General features: G+C 48.5%; 1 protein-coding gene across 1 annotated transcript; it reads left to right on the top strand.

Annotated features, from left to right (window-relative positions):
- Positions 1-10875: 10875 nt before the first annotated feature.
- Positions 10876-18135, top strand: NKX2-6 (NK2 homeobox 6). The gene is made up of 2 exons (XM_034966994.3): positions 10876-13564; positions 16793-18135. Exons 1-2 carry the CDS (start codon positions 13096-13098, stop codon positions 17422-17424), a joined length of 1101 nt encoding a protein of 366 aa, XP_034822885.2. The 5' UTR covers positions 10876-13095; the 3' UTR covers positions 17425-18135.
- The last annotated feature ends 1675 nt before the right edge of the window (positions 18136-19810 follow it).

Here is a 19810-nt window from a genome sequence, read left to right as displayed (position 1 = left end):
CCTCTCTGGTTGTTCTGCTCCTCTCTGGAGTCTCCTATACTGGTTCACCCAAACTTTTTTTCTCTGACAGTTTTATTTTGAAATTTTCATACTATAGGAAAATTGAAAGAACAGGGCAATGAATACCCACTGGTATTTCCCTCACCCAACTAATCACCTACCCATTCACCAGCTATTGCCATTTTGCCACATTTGTTCTCTCTCCATGTGTATTTGTTGAGCCATTTGAAAGTTGCGTATGCCATGACTTTCAACAAAACCTCTCTACTACTATTACAGCTAAGAAAATTAACATAATATGATACCATCTAATATCTATTCAGATTTCTCCAATTGACCCAAAAGGGTTTGTTTGTCATAGCTTCCTTTTAGCCAGTATCCAGTGCAGGTTCACAAAATGTATTTGGTGGTGATGACTCTTTGGTTTCTTTTCATCTAGATCAGCTCAGCACATTTACAGAAAATAATAATAACATTGACCTTTTTTGCAGAGTTCAGAAGAGTTGGTTTGTGAATTTCTCCTATCCCCAGCCCTCTTAACTTTTGGGTTACCTGAGAATTTGGTTTTGGACTTCTTTTCTTCTCTGTTTACACTCACTTTCTTGGTGATCTCATCTGGGATAATGGCTTTAAATATCATCCACATGTCAATAACTCTCAAATACATATTCTCAGCCTAGGCCTGTCTCCTGAATGCCTGACTCTAAGTATTAATGGAGATCTCTACCTGGTATTTCATAATCAGCTCAAATTTTAAAACTGAACATTTGGTCTTCCCAAAACTTCTTCTGCCTGTGGCCTTTTCCTTCTCAACTGACAGCAACTCCACCTTTCCATTTGCTCAAGCCAAAAAAACAGAATCATCCTTGACTCATCATTGTGTCTTACTGTCTACGTCCAGATCGGTCTGGAAACCCTGTTCCCTCACTCTTCAGAATACACTCTGAATCTGACAACTTTTCACCACCTCCACTGTTTCCACCTGGGTCTGCTGTCTAGATTATTGCAATGGCCTCTGAACAAGTCTCCCTCCTTCCACCTCTGTGGTCCTGTCACCTATTCTAACACAGACACCAAGGAGGGCTTTCACGATCTTAAGTCACATTATGTATTACACACTCTTCTACTCAAAACCTTCCCGTGTTCTCAGTTTGCCTCAAAAGTAAAAGCCAAAGATCTTCACTAGCCTATCGAGGCCCCCTTACCTCTCTGACCTCATCTCCTCTACCCCCTCTTCCCTCTTCCCCTCATTCACTCCACTCCATCTATCCTCAGCACATTGATTCTCAAACATACCAAGAGTGAGCCCACCTCTGGGCCTTTGCACACTCCCTCCAGACACCCACATGGCTCCTTTCCCCACCTACCTTGGGTCCCTTGCTCAAAGGGCACCCTCTCAAAGAGGCCTATTCCTGACTTTACTTCTTAAAATTGCAATTGCTCACCTTTGTGCAACACACATGCATGGCACACACACATCCCTCATCCCCCTTACCCCTTATCTTATATTACCTTCTAACATGCTACGCAATTTACCCATATGTTATATTTCTTGTTTATTTCCTGTTCCTCCCTCCCCAGTGTAAGCTCCTAAAGGCAGAAATCAAGCTGACCTAAGCAAAGACCTGAAGGGGCTATGAGGACATCTGGCAGAAGAGGTAATGCTACGGGTAAGGAATTGTACAAACACATGAGAAATATCCACAGAAAGCACAGCACCTGGTAAGCACAGAATGAGTACTAGCTATTATTAATATTTAGTCCACCCCTCCCTTCAAAATGGAAAAGCAATGCTGTGAATTTTAGTGAATCGTTTATAATTAAACCAACCTTGTTTATTTAAAGCTACTTGGCAGAAAGGCACTAGGTAAGAAGGCAGGGCGGGGGGAGAATGCCAAAAGCTGATACCCCACACACACCTAACTCCTGCCTAGAAAACCCAGGGAGGAATGTGGCATTCCCAGCAGAATAGAAGCCCTGATCCTTTGCTTCGAAGGATGTGCTTTCAATCACATTATTCAATTTCTCTGGCCCTGTCTGTAAAAATGAAGGGGGTAGTTGATAATGCCTAGAGTTGGGTAAATTAATAGCCAAATATTAGCTTTTGATAAAAAGTCCCTCCTGGAATAAGACAGGAAATAACAATTATTGTTAGGACTGGCAGCTTTATTCTCTGCATAAACTTGGTTTGACACTCTCTCCTGTGTATTTTAACAAACACAATTTCAGCTCCTCCCTTCCTAGCTCTATTCCCAGACTCTCAGGGGGATCAAAAGGAAACAGTAAAATTTTGAAGATGTGACTATTTGACAGTCGGCATGATGGTTCAGAGTCAAACATTCTATAACTTTTTCTTATAATTTCTGTTCTGCAATCTCTCAAATTGCTAGGACTCGGGAATGGAGACTGAATTAGCAGCTTCTTTTAGGGTAAATGTATTCCCCTTCCATCCTCCACCTACCCCAAGCATGCCCAGGGTCTTCTGGCCACAGGTCCACTCCAACCCTGCTCCAGGCCCTGGAGTGAGGAGTCCTGCCAAAGGAAGTTGGATGAGCAGCTCTGGCACAGTGAGAGCCTTCTGGGCCTAATTCTCTTACATAAAATGGACCTGCTCAAAATAAGACCTTCCCTGGGTCGCTTTTAAATGACCCATCCTGCTCTCTAATACTTCTACCCAGCGTCAGACTGTCTGGGGAGGAGGTAGAAGGGGAAGCACACACTTGGTTATCAGGATAATTTATCTACATGGCACCAAACATCAGCATGCCGCTGTGCCTGCCTGCTCCATCTTTGTCCATGTAGTTGCTCCACACCGCACTCCCCCTGCCACCACTGCTATGCATGTTTGGAGAGCGGCCACTGGGGAAAGAGTAATGGACTGTGCTGCAGCAGCTCCCCAGGCCCTGGGCTTCGCCTTCACTCCCCCTGCCCAGTAACTCACATGCCCTTCTCCTGTGTGTTGAGGGAAGCATCCACAAGTTCCCTGGGCATTGGTGGAGGATCTTAGGAGACTTCCCACTTTCCCTGGCATCCTTCCAGGATTAAGGAACATGGAAGCCTGTGGCCATACTACAAATTAAGTTCCTTCCATGCAAGACGCCCTCCAGGGCTGGGTGGTCCCACAGATGGCTAGGGACATAGTCTGACAGTTGTTGCCTCAGGGGGCAATAGATGGTCAGACTATGAGTGCCTTAGGACTCAAAGAGTGTTGTGCATCAATGATAGAATGGATAAAGAAAATGTGGCACATATACACCATGGAATACTATGCAGCCATAAAAAAGGATGAGTTCATGTCCTTTGCAGGGACATGGATGAATCTGGGAACCATCATTCTCAGCAAACTAAAACAGGAATGGAAAACCAAACACTGCATGTTCTCACTCATAAGTGGGAGTTGAACAATGAGAACACATGGACACAGGGAGGGGAACATCATGCACGGGGGCCTGTCATGGGGTGAGGGGCAAGGGGAGGGAGAGCATTGGGACAAATACCTAATGTGTTCCCGGCCTAAAACCTAGATGATGGGTTGATAGGTGGAGCAAACCACCATGGCACATGTATACTTACTTGCATGTTCTGCACATGTATCCCAGAACTTAAAGTAAAATTAAAAAAAAAATTTAAAGAGTGCTATGCAGAGGCAAAATACTCGGAAGGATGGCGTGTCACCTCATTTACACCTCTATTCAGTCATGAGCCCCAGAAGCTGGGATAGATGGGGTTTATTCTGTTTGTTTTGTTTTTTGAGACAGAGTTTCACTCTGGTGCCCAAGCTGGAGTGCAGTGGAGTGATCTCAGCTCACTGCAACCTCTGCCTTCCAGGTTCAAGCAATTCTCCTGCCTCAGCCTCCTGAATAGCTGGGACTACAGGCACCTGCCACCACGCCCGGCTAATTTTTTGTATTTTTAGTACAGACGATAGTAGAGACAGGGTTTCACCGTGTTAGCCAGGATGGTCCTGATCTCCAGACCTCGTGATCGGCCTGCCTCAGCCTCCCAAAGTGCTGGGATTACAGGTGTGAGCCCCTGTGCCCGGCCGGATGGTATTTAACTGGGAAGCCCACTTCACAGCTGCTCTTAACACTTAGAACTGCTTCTAGTTTGGCCTGACCGACCTCACCTTAGCAGGTTTCTCCTTTTCCTAAAGAATGTGCTTAAAAAGTCTTTTAAAAGGTAAACTCACAAGCACAACTAGTTTATCTGTATTATACCCCAAAAATAGCTTTTAATTAGAAAAACAAGTTCAGAAGCCTGGGCTGTCTCTAGCAAGTCACAGGAGGCCCCTGGAGGGTGAATTCAGGAACAATCCTTGGGAACTTGCAATTATGTTGAAGAAAGAAATCAACAAGGGTTTCTGTTTGTTTGTTTGTTTAAATGGCTTTTTTTTTTTTTTTTGGTAGAAAGATTCCATTTAGAATGTTATTCACTGTGGACACCTCCCACATATACAGCCAGTGGAGGGGGTGGGTGGCCCTATATTCAGTGGGCACAAGGAAAGGTGTTGACATATTTTACATCTGCAGAGAATAACAACAGCGACAGTAGAAACTTATTTATAGCAATGTGCAGGTTGGTAACTTCTTAAGGAAAGTGCAACTTGGAGCCCTGGGCTCAGCCCCGGGAAGCCATGAATAGCAGACCTGTCATGTCCCCCTCCCTAGGCGAGAGGCTGGCCAGCGGCTATAAACAAGTTAAGGGACTCCTCTGAGCCTCAGCATCCCATCCCTGGAATGGAGAGAAGGACGTCTGCCCTGCTTATCTCAAAAGGACATCGATGAGATCATAGAAGCCCAAGCTGAGGTTACATCTGATGCTAAAAACTAGACGAGAAAGGGTCTGTCTGACCCTCAAGGTCAGCAATGTGTGTGCAACTCCCCTCTCGGGGTCTGGGGACGCAGCCATGTGTTCCATCAAACACCAGGCTTTGGGGATATTGTAGGGCTCAGCAAGACCGCCGACTGCTAGTTTATTAAAAGAGCAGCTGCCATCCCGCCGCGCAGTGGGACAGAGAGCTGCAGCCCGGCGCAGGCTCGACCCCGCAGGGAACCGCGACCCGGGGATAGGCAGCTCTGGGCTGCACTGATCTGGGACTCTGTCGGCTCTACAGACACACACACACACGCGCACGCGCGCACACACACGCATGAACACACGCACACACACACACATGCACACACACACGCACGCACACACACACGCACGCACAGCCGCTAGGCCTAGAGTTTATTTTTCCAGGGGCTGGTGGGGACTCCGCTCCCGCGGCAGGCGGCGGCACTGGAATGTTAATTGAAACGGAGCTGGCGAGCGCGGCGCAGATAAGCGTCGCCCAGCAGCGTCCCCGCCTGCGGCTCCCCGAATCAGCGATCCGGGAAGGCCCCGCCGCCTCTCTGGCCGCTGAGGGTTTTCTTTTCCACGCTGAAGGAGTGGAACGCGCGCGGAGGCAGCTCGGCGCCCGCAAACCCCCGGAGTCAGCCCCCGACGGTCTGTCCCAGAACTAAACGGTCTCCGCCACCCAAAGCCGAGAAGCTAAGAGGCCGGCTGGGGGAGGGTGACACAGAGAAATGGAGAAGCCCACCCAGCGGTTACATACCGGCAGATTTTTATTTCCTTTAACTGGTTGGTTCTTCTAAACATTTAATGCAAGAAATCTCTTGGCCCGCTTCACTTTACTCTCCACCCATGCTCTTCCCCTAACCCTGAGAATTTTGCACAGATTTTCGGGGTTCGCGCGGAGCGCCTCTGAAGGTGATGGCGGACAAACCGTCAAAAAGGCCTCAGCATAGCAATTTAGGAAAAGATCGTATCAGATCCTTAATTCACACCATACACTCGAATATACTCGAAAGTAAGCAAAGAAATTATAACAAATACTAGAATAAAATATGGGTGAATTCCTTTTTAACCTCAGTGTAGGAAAAGAAAGGTCTTCTCACCATGACTCAAATCAAGAAGCAAGTAAATATAACACAAATGATTACATTTTATAAAATGCATGGTAAAAAAGCACTATAAAAGAAGTCAAAAGACAATTGTCAAACAGGAAGAAAATATTTGCAACATATAGCACACATAACCAAAGTAACTGATATTGAGAAAACTTAAAAGTTGAAATTGGGAGATGGATACAATTTGCGTTTGTGTATGTATGTGTATATATTTATGTGTTTTTAAGTTTTATGTATATTATACATGTATATGTATAGATACATACACATATGTATATATCCCTTAAACATATAAAAGGATGTTGCACCTCACTTATAATTAGAGAAATGCAAATTAAAAACAACACTGAGATACTGTTTCTCACCTACCAAATTTGTAAGAATTAAGAGGCATGATCATGCATTCCGTTGCCCGGGCTAGCTGGGAAGCAGGCACTCCCATACAGTACTGGTGGAATGCAAACCTGTAGAACTTTTCTGCAGAGGAGAACTCCTAAAAATATTATATATGCATTTATGTTTCACCTATGGTCCCATTTCTTAGAAATGTGTCTTTTGACAAATTCAATGGACAATTGTCTTTTGACTCTGAAGACATGCCTCCAACAATATAAAAACACATACAAACTTATTATTGTTATTGTAAAGTACTGGAAAACTCAAATACTCATTCACAGAACAGTGGTTGAATAAACTTTGGTACATTTGTGCAATGGAGTACTAGGCAACTATAGAAAACAATAAGGAAGACCTCTTTGGACCAATATGATGTGACTGCTGAATATATTGTTAAGTGAAAAAAAGCTAATGGCAAAAGAGTATCTTCAGGAATCAATGAGAGCTGGGAATAGCTCATGTTCTAGGGAGGAGGCTGTGCGGGCCATGGGGCTTTGGGTGTGTGATTGACTGCAGGTATGCTTGCCTTGTGGCAGCAGAAAAAGGATGCACCAGTGATCAACCCGTCTCTTAAATATGGTAATCAGATCAACATCATAGATTTTAATGATAAAAGTATCATTATAAATGAAAACGTTATCCATCAAGTGGATGAAATTAGGCACATTAATGCCAGTCCGGCAGACAAAGGTGAGCTGGTGACATTCTACAATAAAAGTTAATGTGTCTTCTCCTGACTGGACTGGATACTCCTGGAGGGTCCTGAAGTGTGCACTATTTATCTTTGTGTCTGAGTGCCTTGTATATGGGGTGACCATATGGACAGTTGTGGTTAGTTTATACTTGGCACACCATCTAGTTAGTGTTAAAGGACACTTTCCACTTTCCCAGTGTTAAAGGACACTGGCCTTTCCCAGTTAGGCCAGGTGCAGCAGCTTACTCCTGTAATCCCAACGCTTTGGGAGGCCAAGGTGGGAGGATCACTCGAGGCTGGGAGTTCCAGACCAGCCTAGGCAACATAGTGAGGCTCTGTCTCTAAAAAAAAATGTATCCCAGTTTGTGTGACAGATTCTATGATTACCTTTTCCATGTAATAGGCACTCTCAGAAAATATCTTCTGAATTGAATGGAATAATTTGGAACATAATAAAGTAATGGTTTTGCTAAAATGTTTTAAATTGTTGAGTATATTTTTCTACGGAGTGAGTGTACTAACACGTACTGAGCAAAAAAAGTAGGAAGAAACATAAAAGGCAATTACTAAATAAATGCATTGATCATAGTACATGAAAGAGCACCATATGGGAAATTAGGAGATAGATGTGGCCTCAAATAAGTGTCTTAACCTTCCTTTCTCTTAGTTTCCTCATTTATAAACTAGAAATCATAACTACTTTACACATCTCACTGAGTTATTTTGAGAACCAGTGAGATGAGATGTAAATATGCATTTTTTAAAAAAGGAAACCATACAGGAAATAATCTAGATCTGTTTGCCAAATCGTTCCCCATTATTTTTCAACTCTTCATTTCTGCTCTAGAGGGAACTGATGCGGGAGCAGGGCCACAGAAGTGCAGAACAATGGCCCCAGGATTGGTAGTGAGAAAACCTGGATTCTAATTTTCCTCTGCTATGTGACAGCCGTGTGATCTTGGACCACATGTAATCTCTGTGTTCTTTATCTGTAAAATAAAGATGACTAAGCTAAAGCCATCATTTAAAAGAAAAAATGAGAAAATTCACTGAGTCATTTTGAGGGTTTACTTTAAAATTATCATTATGCACTCTGAAATATAAGGTTATAAAGCCCTATGCTAACAGTCATGAGTAGTAGGAGATTCTCACCATCCTGAGTATACTGCAGGCACGGAATAGCTTATTTTGAGCAAAGGAGATATAGGTAGAAAGTACACAGGCATTGTTATTGCAGCTATTGTTCTAAAGCAGTGGCCATGCACAGGTAGCAACCAGAGACATGATATCAATTCAAAAAAAACACACAATAAATGTCATGGCTTTACAATAAGAAAGAGTATCCATATTAAGCTGCCTTGTCATGTAAGAAAGAAGGAAAAATAAGAAAATACACATATATCTGTTCATTTGTTGTTGTTGTTTTAAAGCACAGAAAGGACAAACTAATGAGATTTGAAGTGTGTACCAACTAGGAAAGAAAGGGGAGTGGGAACAGGAATACAGGGATAAAGGTGTACTGTCACTTCTTTAAGTATATCTTTTTACATAATTTTGATTTTAAGAACCATGTTAATTTTTCAAATACTCAAAAATATAAATACATTATTACAGTATTAAAAAGTGGATCCCAGCAAAAGGGACCGTGGCAAAGCGGAAATTGCCACCATTGATGATCCCCAGACACCCTTTGGGCCAGTCCCCAGAGTATCCTAGGAACTATCCCCAATCAAGCAGGACAGATACCTGTTCTCAATAAATATTTGTTAAAGACCTACTACGTGCCTTGGGGACACAGCTGTGACAACAGACCCAGAGCCCAAGTCTAGTCTAGTCTAACGGGGATCCTGCACTTGGGTTAAAGAGGACTGATTTCACCTCGGCCCACAGGGCCCACTAAGCCACGAGGTTACCAGGAATTGCCTGTTGAGTATGGTACTTGCCGGAGGGAATCCCTTCGTTTCAGGAGAGTGAAAGAAACAGGAAATAATGACTTTTGTTAACCACGGAGAAGAAGAGGTTCAGGGCCGGGCACGGTGGCTCACGCCTGTAATCCCAGCACTTTGGGAGGCCGAGGCAGGTAGATCACGAGGTCAGCAGTTCGAGACTAGCCTGGCCAACATGGTGAAACCCGGTCTCTACTAAAAATACAAAAATTAGCCGGGCGTGGTGGCGGGCACCTGTAATCCCAGCTACTCGGGAGGCTGAGGCAGGAGAATTGCTTGAAACCGAAAAGGCGGAGGTTGCAGTGAGCTGAGATCATGCCACTGCACTCCAGCCTGGGCAAAAGAGCGAAACTCCGTCTCAAAAAAAAAAAATCAATAAATATAGTGTACAAATTCCGTCTGATTGTGCAAGGTAACACAATGTATGGGAATCATTTAAAAGTCTCTCTTCTATGCAAGAATGCAAGTTCGGATAAGAAGGCTGAGACCTCTCATTTTCTCAGTATTCCCAGAGCTTGGGCAGAGCTGGCCCATGGTAGGCGCTTAAAACACTCTGCGGACCTGAGTGAAGCAAAGCGGATCAATCACACCCCTAGCACGGCCGTCTCCATCTCACCTAAGAAAAGAGGTGATCACGATGTCTCCATTCCTGAGTAAGGGACACACACACTCACACACACACACACACACGCACACACACACACCTCCCGGCACCACGCTGTTGGGGCTGCACGGAGACCTGCCTAAGAGTCTCTGGACTCTCTGGCTTTTCTGCTCTCGCCGCCCCTCCTAGTTTCCTCCCCGGCTCTCCTGGGCGCCAGCGCTTAGGCAGGTGGCCTGTCGCTCGACCCTCTGTTGCACTGCGAGGCAGCCGCTAATGCGCCTCCAATTGACCCGGAATGGGCAAGATTCGAGGTACCGGTTCCACTCTCGGCAGGCGGGCGGCTTTCAATGTTCCTGGCGCTGAAGTAGGAGGAGGGAGGAGGGACTCCAGGCCCCTCCGAGAGGTGACCGAGAGAGACCCAAGCGAGCGAAGAAGCTGAAACCAGAACGCAGGACACTGCAAATTCCCGCCGCGTGGCGCGGTGCTGCAGAAGGACGGCCTTGCTCCCTGCAGGGGTGGGGCGAGCGCGACCGGGACCCCTATCCCCAGGTCTGCGCCGGGAGCGCGCATCCTGAGCCGAAACGACCCTTTCCATAACAAGGACTCGCTACGCTGGGGAGCCTGCTCTTGGAAAGCGGCGGGTAAATGCTCCGCAGACCCGGACTCCGGTCGAATGGAGACGTTTCCACCCCTCGAGAGGCGTTAGAAAGCATTTTTACGTACAAAAATCTCATTTGATCCTCGCAGCAAGCCAGGAAGGGCAAGGCTGGGGACCTAGGGCTACGATTTGAACTCAAGGCTTCCGACGCCAAGTCCCCCACAAGATGTCCTTTCTTCTACGACTTAGGTAGAGTGCGACTGTCTGCCACGAAAATTCCACCAACTGATAAGGCGCTGGAAGGTTTCTGGCGTTAGGTTTCTACCCCGGGTCGCCCTACTTCCCCCCTCCAGCACTTGGAAGGCGAGAACCCAGCGAGTCGTCAGTATCCCCTGGAAGGCCGAGGCGGAACTCCTACCGCGGAAATATTCTAAGTTCAGCGTCTCTTGTGGGTGCCCGGTGATGACTGTAAACACCCGTAGACCAGGCACTCGCCTGCACCTCCGGGAAAAAAATACGATAATACTGTTTTTCTAGGAAGCCTTGGAATGGCATGTCTTATGAGCATTAAAATATTTGACTCATTGATGTTTCTTCTACATATGTATCCTGAGAAAATAATAGAAAATATTGACAAGGATGAAAATTAAAGGCACAAAATAAAGTCTTACTTACAGTGATGGAAAAAAAGATATTATCTAAAAATACAAACACAGTCTACTATGGTCTATCCATAACATGAAATATTAGATTCCTATTTTAAATTATATTTGTTTAAAAAAATCTAAAGATGAACTGGGCATGCTTATGATGTAAATTTAAACATATACAAACATATATACCCTATAAGCTCATATATACAGAAATAAAGAGAATAAGGTCCACTAAAATGTTGTCTCTGGGTGGATATTTTCTTTTAACTTTTCTTCACTTTTTCCAAGGTGCGCATGATGACTTTTATCAGGAAACAAAAATTCAAATAAATGTATGGGTTATCAGAAGATTTTGAGATCTCTAAGAGCAAAGGATGTATATTTCAAAAAGAAAGAAAGACAGGGTAAATTGTCTTGGTTTAGGGGCTAGTCTGGTCTTGCCATTTGGTGAACTATCTGGGCCACCTCTCTGATCTGGACTCTTCGCTGAACAAAAAAAGAAGAAGAAGAAGAAGAAGAAGGAAAAGGAGAAGGAGAAGAAGAAGAAGAAGAGGAAGAAGAAGAAGAAGAAGAAGAAGCTGGAAATATTTGGGTATAGCTTTGATGTGAAAATTAAATGTTACCATGTATAGGAAATCATTACTTTGTAGCTGAATGATCAAATGTGATGAAATTTTGCATAAATCTTTGTGTGCAATTTTGCACCCATTAGCCTGGGGAGATGAGTTGGGTTTATCTGAATTTCAGGAGATAATCATATTCAAACAGCTGTTGTAACATTGAATTCACGTAAGTAGGTTTAAGAAGCATTTGAGGCCTGCGCGGTCGCTCACACCTGTAATCCCAGCACTTTGGGAGGCCGAGGTGGGCACATTGCTTGAGCCCAGGAGTTCAAGACCAGCCTAAGCAACATGGCGAAACCCCGGCTCTACAAGCAATAAATAAATAAATAAATAGCCAGGCTTAGTGGCTGCATCTGCGGTCCCAGCTACTCAGGAGGCTGAGGTGGGAGGATCACTGAGTCCGGGTCGAGGCTGCAGCGAGCCATGATCCGGCCACTGCATTCCAGCCTGGAAGACAGAGAGAGACCCTGTAACCAAAAAAAAAAAAAAAAAGGAAGAAAGAGAAAGAAAGAAAAGAAAGAAAAAGGAGGGAAGGAGGGAGGGAAAGGAAGGAAAGAAAAACAAAAAGAAACATTTGATCTGAAATCCCCAAAAGAACTCTAATGAGATCCCATTGTGATTAAAACACAATTTTTAAACCCTCTTCGCTTCAGTGCTGGAACTGCTGACACCAAATCACGTTTCCCTGATCCAGGAGTAGTAACAGCAGGGGCTGGATCTGTTGGCGCTATCTCCGTGTTGGTAACCTTTGTGCCACACTGCGCCATTTACTCGGTGCCCACCGTAACCAAGGGCCTTTTCTGGAGATCTAATGCGAGTCAAATCTTCCCAGCCCTTCGGCGGGCGCCGCATTTATACGCGCACACAAGCTGGCACGCTCCAGGCAATCCGCTTTAAGGAGGATAAAGGAGAGGAAGAAAAGGAACGTGGGGACGCCAAGGGCGACGGAAGCCCACCCCCCCCCACCCCCACTCCCGCCTCTGACCACTTTGCGCGGGCCGCAGCGATTGCCTTCCAGTCTCCCCCACCATTAGCGGAGCCCTCTAAGAGGTCGAGGGCTCCCCACATGTAGCCCCCACACCCATTCCTCGGTCCTGGGGCTGAGAAGCTGCTCCTAGGAAGTGGCGGGTCGGGACTCCGCAGACCTGGATTCTGTTCAAAGAGAGAGGTTTCCATCTCAATATAGGCCCTGGCGGGTCAAGACTCACTTCTACTCTGCGGTCCGGCCTCTGCGCACGTAAGATCCCAGCGCGCACCTCAAATCCCGCGGGTCCCAGCTGTCTCTATCTTAGCTTTCCTCCGCCATAAGAATGCAGAGTTGAGCTAAGACCAGGCTGGATGGACCGGATCGGGTTGCACAGCAAGGACTCCACCTCCAATCCCCGCATGTCCACTAGGAGGGTCCCCGTGGACCCTAGGTTGACCTCGGAAGCTCCCGCTAGTACCGTATTGACGGAGATCCAAGCCGCGCGCAGCACTGTCTCTCCACGTTTTCTTTGCTTTGAGAACCGTCAATACGAACCAAACCTCCCAGGAAGGCGACTGGAAACTGGAGAGTATTAGACGGGCGCGGGTAGAAAGCGCTGGGGTAGGAAGGTGCAGAGCTAGCACGTGGTTTCTGCGAGAACCAATGGGGGGCTACGGTCTCGTCACCCGGCCCTGGACCCGGGCCCACCAGCATGGCCCAGAGGAAGGCGCTGTCTGGGACGCTGGGCTTCTGTCCCAGAGCTTGGGTCTGTCTGCGGGGCCTGCAGCGACAAGAGGGGAAGTTCAGGGTGCCGCTCCTCACCCGGACCTCCTCGGCCCCGCCCCATCCGCCTTCGGGATGCTGCTGAGCCCCGTCACCTCCACCCCCTTCTCGGTCAAGGACATCCTGCGACTAGAGCGCGAGCGGAGCTGCCCCGCGGCTTCGCCACATCCGCGGGTGCGGGAGAGCCCGGAAAACTTTCAGTACCTGAGAATGGACGCAGAGCCGCGAGGGTCAGAGGTTCACAACGCTGGTGGCGGCGGCGGTGACAGAAAGCTGGACGGTTCGGAGCCTCCTGGGGGTCCCTGTGAGGCAGTCTTGGAGATGGACGCGGAACGGATGGGGGAGCCACGTGAGTAAGCGCTCCGGTCGTGCCTCCTACGGGGGGAATGTGGGGGCGGGGGCGTGATCCATGGGTGCATGGGGAAAATACGCCTCCTATCTCCTGGGTTCGAGACTCTCTCCATTTTCTCTCGAGGAGTCCAAAAAAAAGGCCTCTCGAATCCCATTCCCATCCTCTCCTGACACCCAGTGTGCTTCACACACCCCTAACGAAATTAAGGCCCTGAATCTCAAGGATTCACTTTTCCCAAATCCGCTCCTCTGATTCCCACAAACGCATCGCTCACACTCGCAGCCACAGTGCCCAGAACCTCCACCTTCTCATCTCCACAGCGAAACCCTCCGCAGTGTCTTAGCCGTGCCAGTCACCACCGCCCTTCCCTACCATCACCTGGTGTCTCTCCACCCCCAAACCGTTTGCAAAAGCGTGTGGCCATCAAAGCAGTGGAACCCTCGTGGCGCTGAGGTCACTCCTAACTGGGCCCTTTCTTGCTGGTCTGGTCGGGGGACCCCCCCCCCATTCCTCCTCATGGATTTTTCTTCTGGAAGACGAAAGTTGGGGACCGGGTGGCGATTGAGTCTCCCGAAGTGGAAGGCCCCGTTGGCGCAGGATTCTCCGCGTCAGGGAGAACGTTAAAGGTTGCCAGGGTTTTCTCTGCCCTGGGACACGGTTCTGGCCGAGTCCTGTCGCAGGTATCCAAAGGCGCAACCGTGCGCGCCGGGCTGCGAGGCCCACGCACCTGTATCCAGCCCGCTGGAAGGGAAGGGGCTGGCGGGGAGTTGTGTTGCGTCGATCCGGGAGTTGTGTTGTGTCGATCCGGAGGCTTCGGCTGGAGAGGCCCGACATTCCAAGGGATGAAAACGCCACCTTTTTCTCTCCAAACCTCAGCACCTCACTCGGCATTCTCAACGCAGGGGCCCTGAGTAGCGCCCGCCAGGGCAGGCCTCCTCTGCCAGACTGTGCCATGGCGCCTCCATTCAAGGCGCGAACGAAAGAAATAAACCAAGGGGCTAGATCGGAGTTATTTACCGGCCTGCAGGCCGGCTACTCACTAACTCCAGAAGCCTAAGAACATTACCTGCTGTGTCCGCGAAGAAGCTGGTAGGTTTTCTGCAGCGGATTCTAAACTCCCTCGGCGCTGCTCAGCCAACTCGGCGATCACTTCGGCTCCGCTGACAAAGGATCACGTTCCTTCGACCACCACAGTCGCCTCGCAGCCGATGGTATTTGCGGCGCTTTCCTTCTCCCACTGGAAACCAAATCCTGGGAGCGTCTCTTCTGCGGCAGCAGTGGACGCCGCCGAGGAGGGACCCGAGGCCGGCTCCAGGAACTGAGCCCAAGGCCGCGATAGCGATCCGGACAGGGAAGACACCTTCGGTGGGCTTCATGCCTTCCTCCATCGCAGCTAACCACCTTGCCCTCAAGAACTCCAGGATTGTGAACAGAAGGGCGCAGGGTGCTGGCCCACCCTGCGGTGCTGTGCAGCCCCAGGGCCTGCATGATCTGTGACTTTGAAATGGGGTCCTCCTTGCTCTGCAGCCTGGCTGAAGGTCAGTTGCTACCTTTCGATGTGCTAAGAAAACAAACCCTCCTCAGGATTTTTCCTCTTTGCAAGTGGAGATGGCCTCAGTTTATCTGAGCACAGACGTCTCTGAAGGAAGTTGATCTGTCCTCAAGCTTTAAATACCAAACAGCTCCATCCCCCCCAGGAGATTGTGCCAGTGCCTTGGGTATTAGGAGTCTGGTTCCAATCGCACTGGCTCATTTAGAGTCCTGTCCCGTCTTGCCATGAACTTGCACCCCGTCCATGCTCCTGATTTTCTCCTGGCGTGAGATCCCATGAAAACTCAGCATTTCCCTTCTATCCACCCTTGGGCTAAAACGGGGTTTAAGCCCAGACAGGAGAGAAGTGAGAAGGGAGGAAAACGCTGCATCTTGGTGGGCACAGTCTCAGCTGTAGGGGTCGCCCTGGGTGAAAGGAAGACTTCAGGGTGAAGCCCACACCACCTGCTTGCCAGAAAGACCCCAAAGGAGGGAGAGGCTACTTTTTAAGAAGCCAAATGTGGACCTCAACTTTATGTATCTCTCAAAGAGAACCTCAGTTTCTGAGCCAAAAGTCAGGAGCCAATAAATATTTTGTTTTCATCATATATTGTTAATTTGGATTACAAAGCATCACATCCAAGAAAGCTGGGATGCATCCCTGGTGTTGGTGGAGCGCTGCGTCAAAAAGACAAGAGTGTGCACAAAAGTGGGGTGAAGGTAGGAGACACTCAAGGCTCCCGCTCCTGGACTTACAGCCAAGTTCCCTGCAGTGCGCTTGGGGCTGCCAAGGAAAATGAGGCAGACAGGAGCCTCCTGAGAGCCTGTCACCGAGTTTGCGCCTTCTTGACACCCGGGCTTCTCTCTGTTTTTCCTTCCTTTCCTTCTTCTTCTCCTCCTCCTCCTCCTCTTCCTCCTCCTCTTCCTCTTTCTTCTCCTTCTTTCTCTACTTCCAAGGAGCGTCCAAAGTCTCCTCAATCTGATAGACACCTCCACTCACACTTGTTCCTCACAGCGAAGGTTTACCATGCACACACAGTTTTTTTTTTTGTTTTGTTTTGTTTTGTTTTTGTTTTTGTTTTGAGACGGAGTCTCGCTCTGTCACCCAGGCTGGAGTGCAGCGGCCCGATCTCGGCTCACTGCAAGCTCCGCCTCCCGGGTTCACGCCATTCTCCTGCCTCAGCCTCCCGAGTAGCTGGGACTACAGGCACATGCCACCTCGCCCGGCTAATTTTTTGTATTTTTAGTAGAGACGGGGTTTCATCGTGTTAGCCAGGATGGTCTCGATCTCCTGACCTCGAGATCCGCCCGTCTCGGCCTCCCAAAGTGCTGGGATTACAGGCGTGAGCCACTGCGCCCGGCCCATGCACACACATTCTAAGAAGCAAATGGAGCTGCCTTAACTCTTTATCTAGAGTCTACCTTTAGGAAAAGGACGCACACACCAGGGACCATAGGGTGTCACAATTTATGTTCCAGCAGTAACATATAAAAGTGACAGAGCTTGGAGGGAAAAAACATGGAGACAGTCCTGGGACAGGGTTCGTCCTGGGACAGGGTTGGGGGGCAGTAGGAGGGAGGAGGAGCCTGCGCAGAGTGAAGGCTGCCAGGGAGAGGAAAGTCTTGAAAACTAAGTAGGAACTGCTCAGGTGAGCCTTAGGCTGGGCGCTGATGTGTCCCTTCCTGTGCTTTTAGAGCCCGGCCTGAGCGCGGCCTCGCCCCTCGGCGGCGGGACCAGGGTGCCAGAGCGCGGCGTTGGCAACAGCGGCGACAGCGTGCGGGGTGGCCGCTCGGAGCAGCCCAAGACGCGGCAACGACGGAAGCCGCGCGTGCTCTTTTCGCAGGCGCAGGTGCTGGCCCTGGAGCGGCGCTTCAAGCAGCAGCGGTACCTGTCAGCGCCCGAGCGCGAGCACCTGGCCAGCGCGCTGCAGCTCACGTCCACGCAGGTCAAGATCTGGTTCCAGAACCGACGCTACAAATGCAAGAGACAGCGCCAGGACAAGTCGCTGGAACTGGCCGGCCACCCTCTAACGCCACGCCGAGTGGCGGTGCCCGTCCTGGTGCGCGATGGCAAGCCCTGCCTGGGCCCCGGGCCCGGCGCACCTGCCTTCCCCAGCCCCTACGGTGCAGCAGTGTCGCCCTACTCTTGCTACGGAGGCTACAGCGGAGCACCCTACGGCGCAGGCTACGGCACCTGCTACGCGGGCGCGCCCTCGGGTCCTGCGCCACACACACCACTGGCCAGCGCGGGCTTCGGACACGGTGGCCAGAATGCCACCCCGCAGGGCCATCTGGCAGCCACGCTGCAGGGTGTCAGGGCCTGGTGAGGCTCCTCGGCTTGACTCTGCCCACCAGGGCCAGATGCTCGTTCCCTTCCCCTCCGCCCGCAGGTCGTGACAAGGAGGGGACGCGGCGCTGGAAGGAAGCTGCTACCCAACGGCGCTTCTTTCCGGAGGGATCTCTGAAACTGCGATCTGCACCACAGTCACCCAGTTAAAGGCCCCGCCTGGGACGTTCTTCCCCCAAAAGGCGACCCCTCCACCGGTCACCCACCAAGCAACACAAGGACTGAAGAACACCAAGGCTGGCTGGCAGTTTGGGGTGTGGGAGCAGTACTAAGGCGCGTGACTTTTGGGGCTTCAACCCCAGAGGCCCGAGAGGCTCTTGCATCTGTACGCAGCAGCCCCGGGGCATCGGGGGTGAATGGAGATGGTGATCTAGCGGGCCTACCATCCTCCAATTAATGACAGCTGTTGGGGAAGAAAGAGAAGAGGACGGGAGGGCGGGAAGGGGGCTGAAGAGCTGGGAACCTGAGGATCCGGGAAGTTCACGAAGAGTAACCTGCTTTGAGCCTCTTCCTTTGGGACTTAAACATCCCCATAAGGCCGCGCCCCAGGGGACTCCGTTAATCCAGAGGAGCGCTCTTTTCTGGCCACGACTGCTCTCCTGGAAGTAGGCTCTACATTCTGGTCCCTTTCACTGTTGTGCATTTTATCTCTTTGTACAGCACAGCACCTCCAATAAATATACTAAATAGGTGTGCATGTGGTTGCGTGTGTGTAGGCCATTAGAACATATATTCGCCATTACCTTGAAACAATTTCGAGTTAAAGTAAAAATGAAGCCCAGAAGTGCTAGGAGAACAAAATCAATTCAGTCTTGGAGGTAGGTTTCCTAATTTCTTCCCTAACACTCCTCTCGCCCTCTTTGTAGGTTTTCTTTGGAGCATCGCAGTTTCTAAGTTTTGAGCCAGGAAAAGATCAAGTGCCCCAAAGTCCTAAAAAGATGGGTAGAAAGCCTGACCTTTAGGCTTTCTAAAATTGTGACATTTTGACATCTCACCCCTAACGTATCTGAGGTCATGCAAATTCAAGAATGAAAACAAACTCATTTTACTCATAGGGACATGGGATCAAATAGAAAACGTGTGTTTGCCAAGACAGATATTATAGAAAATTTAGTAGGAAAACATGGCTTTTTTTTCTCCCCTTGGATTGCATTTTTAGATAATGAAAATTCTAATTATTCATCCTGCAGGACTACTGACTTCTTGAATGTTAAATTATCATATTTGATAAATTCCCATATTTAATTCAAATGTACTACCCCTGAATTTTCTCATTTCTAATATGGCCTGGTTGTTTTACTAAAGTGAGAAGCAGACTGCTTAAGGGTATGTAAACTATACCTGACTGTTAATAGCTTTCATCCCTTAGAGTGTATATGTTTAAGCTTAAAAAAAAAAAAAAGTAGTGGTTAATTTTTTTACTATCATTTTCTTACATTTTCTCTCCTTTGGATTTTTGCCACTTCTCTCTTTTATTTCTTTTTGTTGTTGTTGTTTATTTATTTATTTATTGGGCTGGGGTATTTATTTATTTATTGAGCCTGCTGTATTGCCCAGGCTGGAGTGTAATGGCATGGTCCAATCCTAGCTCACTGTAGCTTACACCTCCCAAGCTTGAACCATCTTCCCACCTCAGCCTTTCAAGCAGCTGGGACTATAGGTGCATGCCACCACACCCAGCTAATTTTTGAAATTTTGTATATAGAGAAGGTCTCCCTGTGATGCCCAGGCTGGCTCGAGCGATCCTCCCGCCTCAGCTTCTCAAAGTGTTGGGATTACAGGTGTGAGTCACCAAGCCAAGCCCAGCCCTTATTTCTCCATGTTCACTGCCAATAAAAGTGTGTTCAGAAACACTTCACAGTATCTTCCAATGATAGTGTTGTGCCCTGGGATTGAAAAGTGGATATGCCTATTTTAAATGTGGGGATGTTGGTGAGTCAACTTGGTCAACAAAACTGAGAAAAAAGGTGGAGATTACACTGAAAATCTCCACCATGAGAGAACTGTCATAGAGTGCCACCACTCTCCTTTCACTTGGGAGGCCATTCCTTACAAGAGGAGAGGTTTCACCCTTGGACACCAGCCTTAGACCCACGACAGGTGAGCTGCAGTCCAACGCTGCCACTGAGTTACATATAATCTGCCCAGCCCACAATAGTTAAGTGAGGTTTATTAAACTTTTATATTATCAGATTCTAAAATGCTATATGTTAATTTGTTTAAAATCCTCCGGGTAAATTCGCTACCCCAGAAATATAGGTCACTGTAGTATGGATTGAGAAGTACTTGGCACAGAGTAGGAAATTAATCAACGTTATTTCCTTCATCTTCTCACCCTCTTCTAACACAGAATAGTAGCAGAAGAA

The sequence above is a fragment of the Pan paniscus genome, chromosome 7, assembly GCF_029289425.2.
Source record: "Pan paniscus chromosome 7, NHGRI_mPanPan1-v2.0_pri, whole genome shotgun sequence".
Lineage (NCBI taxonomy): Eukaryota > Metazoa > Chordata > Mammalia > Primates > Hominidae > Pan > Pan paniscus.
The sequence above is the reverse complement of the archived record's forward strand: the minus strand, read 5'-3'. Positions and strand labels throughout refer to the sequence as shown.

Excerpts from the sequence above, each read along its gene's own strand:
- NKX2-6 (XM_034966994.3), top strand. The coding sequence starts at position 13,096 with ATGGGGGGCTACGGTCTCGTCACCCGGCCCTGGACCCGGGCCCACCAG. Across the intron at positions 13,565-16,792 it reads GGAACGGATGGGGGAGCCAC|AGCCCGGCCTGAGCGCGGCC; the intron begins GTGAGTAAGCGC and ends CTGTGCTTTTAG.